At 41.1% G+C, this 6,156-nt stretch overlaps 1 protein-coding gene across 1 annotated transcript in view; it reads right to left on the bottom strand.

Annotated features, from left to right (window-relative positions):
- Positions 1–1,104, bottom strand: part of LOC311038540 (contactin-associated protein-like 2) — a gene marked incomplete at its 5' end in the record, with an annotated part of 239,631 nt that extends 238,527 nt beyond the window's left edge. The window contains one exon of the mRNA XM_084048113.1: positions 1,014–1,104. Coding sequence (XP_083904239.1) covers positions 1,014–1,104 — 91 coding nt within the window. The remainder of the gene's footprint in view (positions 1–1,013) is intronic.
- Between the last annotated feature and the right edge of the window lie 5,052 nt (positions 1,105–6,156).

Genomic DNA, 6,156 nt, shown 5'->3' with positions numbered 1-6,156 from the left:
AATCAAAACAATGTATAGATTATCAAAATCAGCAGTGGGATGGTTCAATCAAAACCATAATAGATTACCAAATCAGCAGTGTGACTGCCCATCATCCATGCTGCTATGTCCAACCCTCCCTCAGACTAAAGATATACTGATAGGACTTCAGTAGACAATAGACATAAGCAAAAGGGAGCAAAAGAGACTAACTGAACTTCAAATTACATACAGTAGCAAACAGATATGGTCCACAGTGCACTATATAGCCTTTAACTGAACAAATAAAAATAAGAATATGCCTCTGTCAGATAATGTCTCACATAATAAATAAATAAATAAACAAATAGGAATTCCAAAATCCATGAGAACATGCTCTGTTGTCAATTTGGAGATTTAATCCATCCCGTTAGTCTGATTCATCAAAAAATAAAATGCTTATGCTTATAATAATTATAATAAAATCTGACTCTGCTCCTGCTTTAGCCTACACTCACGAAAAAAGAAAGAAAGAAAGAAAAAACACCTCTAAAGGCCTCTTTTCAATAGACCCCAACCCAGCCCTGCAAACATGATCCAAAATCACCCACTCTATCTAAAGTTAGATAGAGCTGATACAGCTGTTCTGTATCCAAACCACCCCCTCTATCTGAAGGTAGAATATACAACTGTTCCTGTTCTGGTAGCCTATCCAAATCATGCACTCTGTCAGAAGCTGGGTCAGTATCTATGTTTAAAACACATTTACTGCTGCAGAGAATGAGTCGTATAGGCTAACACATGTGGTTCAAAGTCTCGGGGTAATAATGAGTCCCTCTGTTTACAAAAGCCCATGGGCTGCACGAATTCCAGTGCCTCTGGCATCATAGGCTCCCTGTAGCCCCACCGGTAACACTCCCGTGCACATGTCTCCATCTGCACCAGCTCCTCTCCTGTTCTACTGTCCATTCCAACACCAACCACACTGAACTGAACCCCCATCAGCTCTGATCGGGTCAACGCGAAGCAAAGACAAGAGAAGAAGCACAACTTACTGGTTGTTGAAGCTCCGTGGACGACGTTGACATGGCAGTAAATCCATAAGAAGAAGGTAAATCCTACAGGACGGAGTCCAGGCATCTTCATCACCGGGTGTTGAACGCAGACTATAGGAACCGTTAGAACGAGGAGTCTGTCCGTCTGACGAGGCTGTTAGTTGAGAACTGACGGAGATCTATCTCTCTCTCTCTCTCTCTCTCTCTCTCTCTCTCTCTCTCTCTCTCTCTCTCTCTCTCTCTCTCTCTCTCTCTCTCTCTCTCTCTCTCAAAAAAGAGATGATGTAAGGGTCGAGTCTAGATGCGGAGTGGAGAGAGGAGACTTCTTCACCTATAGTTGTCTCGCCTCTTTAATTCAGCCGAGAAGCACGCCTGCTGCTGCATCGCGGGTTATATGAGGTCATGTTAAAACAACGACAGTTTAAAAGAACCCGTAGCCCTAGTATACATGCAGGGTCTGGTCTCACTTCGACCGGTATTGTATGAGAGCTGTTGTAGTCTCTCTGCACGCTGTTTAAAGCCGCGGGGCTGGTCTCACTTCACCGAGAGCTGTTGTGTCTCTCTGCACGTCGTTTATACGAACCACAGGGCTGTTTGCGCCTCACCGGTTTGAGAGCTGTCCATGGTGCTGACTAGTCTGCTCTCTCTCGCTCGCTCGCTCGCTCGCTCGCTCGCTCGCACGCACACACACACACACACACACACACACACACACACACACACACACACACACACACACACACACACACACACACACACACACACACTCATCTGAAAAATGAAGCCCTCCATTCAAGTGTAAAACAAATAATAATGTTCACGCTCCACTTTAAAACAAGAATTACAGTACGTTGTTACGGTAACAATTCCGTTAAAACGGTAACTAGAAATCTACTGTTTTCAGTTTTCAAAATGATAAATTGTGTTCGTATCCCACTGTCCACGCCATATGAATGCCACTGCGTGTGGCGTCGCTCTCAGGAAATGCATGACTTTAATTGCAGCACTGAGATGTTTCTAATTGATATAAATGATTTCACATCTAACAGATCTGTCAGCGGTGATAAATGAGACGCATGAAACACGTCAAATGTGTTGCTTTTAATAAACATAAAGTACTCTCCATCTCTCACAGATGTGTCTACAGACCAGGGATAGACCTTTAGACATGATTGGCAAGTACTTATATCATTGTATGAGAGACGGTGACAAGTTTGTGGACGGTCAGCTTTGATGCAGAAGCACCACTCTGGAAAACGATCTTTAAAAAGTAGCCTATAGGATGTTTTTTTGTAGATACATTACTGTATATATATTATTTTAACATGCAAACCTTTCTCCAGACGCAGATGCAAGATACACACAAGATCAGTGGTTCCCAAACTGGTCCCCAGGGGGGGGGGTCCCCAAATTATTTTGTGGGGTCCCCAGATGATTATCTTAATGTGCAACATTGTTTTCTCACTCAACAGTAAATAAACCAACATACGGTGTAAGTGTATACAGGGTTCTAAAGTGACTTTTTCCTTTTTAATACTAAATTGGCCAAAGTGTCAAATATTAAGAAAGAGGCAGACATTGCGAACATAGCCAATCTACAAGCTCACAACGCCTCGCAGTGCGAGGCGTTGTGAGCTTGTAGATTGGGTATTTTCACAATATTTAGCTGTGGAACTGAGTCAAACTGCTTACAATCGTGCTTGTCATCGTGGGGGGTCCCCAGTTCAATTATGATTGTTTTGGGGGGTTGCGGCCTGAAAAGTTAGGGAACCCTTGCACTACATCATTCTGCACCTTCGGCTTCAACTGTATTGGTTCGACAAAGTGCTGGGATGATATGAGCCAAACACAGTTTGGAAGTTCTTTGTGGGATAATGATTACACAAAGAAAGTGTTACACCGTGCCAGTAGGACAAACAACCAACCACCCAAGAGAAGAGAAATAAAACAAGGTTAAAAAGAAGGAAAACAATCCGTTTAAGCCTTAGTGTACTGAATAAAACAAACCGAGTGTAACCCATTTCCTTGTGTGTTGAGCAGAGGGGTATTTAGCCTCAGCAGACACTACCATACATTATGTATGTGAGCAGTGAAGTGCAATCACAGAAAAAACAAACACTTGTTCCTGGTGCTGTAGGCCAGTCAGACTAACAGACACAGATTGTACTATCTGACTTAAGCACAAACTGATGAAAAAGTATCTTTAAAAAAAAAAGAACACTTAAAGGAGACAGTCTTTATCTCAGGATGAGTTACAAAATAGGTCACTAGCCTATAAGGTATTATATTATTTTATTAAAGAGCTTTAATATCTCTTTACCCACTTAAGTCCAATTGTATACCTTATGTGCATATAGGGCAACTACGGTCGGATCTCCATATACTGTGTGTATATATATATATATATATATATATATATATATATATATATATATATATATATATATATATACATATATATATATATATATTAAAATTGGCTTAAGGGAGGACCGGCTGGTCAGCCGGCCTGCGGGCCGGCGGACCACGTCGTCATGCTCATATCACCATGACTCAGCCATAACCATATAACATAAGCAGTTCCCAATGCAGCTGCACCTAAATATGGAGTGTGTTGTCTACAGTATATATAAATATATATTTATGTATTTATAAATATACAAAATATGTATGTATGTATGTGCGGTGTGTGTGTGTGTGTGTGTGTGTGTGTGTGTGTGTGTGTGTGTGTGTGTGTGTGTGTGTGTGTGTGTGTGTGTGTGTGTGTGTGTGTGTGTGTGTGTGTGTGTGTGTGTGTGTGTGTGTGTGTGTGTGTGTGTGTGTGGTTAAACTCATGTCTCATAGGAGTGGATTCCTCCATCCAATCAACTGATACAGTTAAGAATAATTGATCAAAGCCTCCAGCCTCAGGCCTCATCAGCGTAGTATTAAATCCCTCAAATTAACATCATAGTGTCTATTGTAAAGTTCTCTATTATGTGATCCGCATCCTTTTTCATTCCTAATTGAAAATCTTCCCTAATAAAAGTGTGTTGGGTCTGTCAAACACCAGGTGAGAATTTGGAGAGTGATGTTAATGAAAGAGAATAGGATTAATCTGTAAAGGGGCAGAAAGGAGACAGTGGAAAATGAAAACTGCTGATGTTACAAATTCACTGTATAATATATTACTTAATCTGAGGTCTGAGTTTGAGCCAGTTTTCACGTCCCTTCAAAGACAAGAGTGACACGGAGAGCATTGTGTACTCTAAATGCACTTCACATCTTTCAGTGTCCAATATATTATTAAAATGAAAACAAAAGAACAAGCAACGGTGAAATAAAACACTTGGAAGTGGTGACATTTATTACTGTATATAACTCATAAAACTCCTGCCTCAAGGACTCGTTACAGGTAGTTTTAGACGTGTTTCCATGAGTTAAAGGTGTCTTGATGTTTGAGTTACTGTTAAGCTTGGTGGTAAAACAAAGTGTTATTGCTGTGATAGGGTGAAACATACAAAAATAAGTGTGTCACATTTCTCAGTAATTTTATTAATAATCCACAAGGTTGTGAACTCAAAGATTGAAAGCATTGAATGTGTGTGTGTGTGTGTGTGTGTGTGTGTGTGTGTGTGTGTGTGTGTGTGTGTGTGTGTGTGTGTGTGTGTGTGTGTGTGTGTGTGTGTGTGTGTGTGTGTGTGTGTGTGTGTGTGTGTGTGTGTGTGTGTTGTGTCTGCAACACTGATGTGTGAAGCAGCTGACATGAATATGTTCAGTGGATACTTCAAAGGTGGGAATGAGACTTCTATGTGTTTTAAAAGTCTAACTGTGATCACAGCTCAGATCTCAGGCCATGGTTTGGGAACCACAAGACCTCCGACTGAAGTTAAAAATAAAAATACCCACAAATGAACCTTTAACTCCCTGTAAGCTTTACTGCTGCAACCCATTTAAAACTAGAAAAGTGCCTCCTCAGAGCACAGGTCTGCGCCAGGTCAGGTAGATTATTGTGGGCCTGGAATGTTTGGAATAGCCAATCAGGATGGAATATGAAATATCGCACGGATCCGTCTTGATCACTTGACTAAAGAGATAATGTGTACTGATTTGCGTGATGTTTGGACACAATTTGTAGGAGTGATGTAAAATAAATGTTTTGCAAAATTGGCCTCCTGGTGGCGCTATAATAGGGCAATGTTAAAACGGTGCGCAACGTAGTGCGAATGTGCATGCAAAGTTTCACCGCAAACGGACGCTGCGTTCATGATTGTAGAATTGTGTTCTAAACAGGCCACTCCTGCAAACTTTAGATCTTTCTAAAGTCTTTCTAGATTCATTTTAGGATTCAGGATTCAGGATGGAATATGAAAAATCAAACAGATCCGTCTTGATCACATGACTATAGAGATCTTGTGTACAGATTTGCGTGTTTTTCATTGGTTCAATATTGACTTTAGTTTGCAGCTTGCAGCTGGGAAAGTGCAATATATAAAATCATTCCTTCTCCTGACAGCTCTCTGATGTTTCATAGTTTTATGAATCATAACGTTGTCCATTTAATAAAAAACTTTCGAACATTTGAAACTATACGAAATAAATTAAAGATTTTTGATTCAAAATGTAAGTCTAAATCAACTTTGGCCAGTCTGCAATTGTCTACAGATGCAATCTTATCTATAAGAACACTGCCTGCAATTAAAGTCGTTCAAATATTCCATCCATCCATCTTCAACAGCTTATCCGGACTCGGGAGAGTTCCATCAGAGAGCTCGAGACTTCCCTTTCCAGGGTAACATTAGCCACTTCATCCAAGGGGATCCCAATGTGTTCCTTGGCCAGCGTGGACATATAATCCCCCCCATACAATAGTTGGCCCTGTGGCCTCCTCCCAGAGGAACGTGCCCAGGCAATGTTCAGGAAGCTGCCCTAACCACCCTAACTGGCTCCTTTCCACGTGAAGGAGCAGCAGCTCAGAGCAGAGTCTCTTCCGGGTGACTGAACTTCCCACCCTATCCCAAAGAGAGACGCCAGACACCCTTTTTTTCTTTTCTTTTTTACTAATTTTGGCCACTTGCATATGCAATATTATTCCTTTGGTCATGACCCATAATTCATGACCATAGGTGAGAGTAGGAACAAAGATTGAACAGTATATCAAGAG

The sequence above is a fragment of the Gymnoscopelus microlampas genome, assembly GCF_963454915.1.
Source record: "Gymnoscopelus microlampas genome assembly, chromosome: 22".
Taxonomy (NCBI): Eukaryota; Metazoa; Chordata; class Actinopteri; order Myctophiformes; family Myctophidae; genus Gymnoscopelus; species Gymnoscopelus microlampas.
This window is presented reverse-complemented; position numbering and strand designations above follow the sequence as displayed.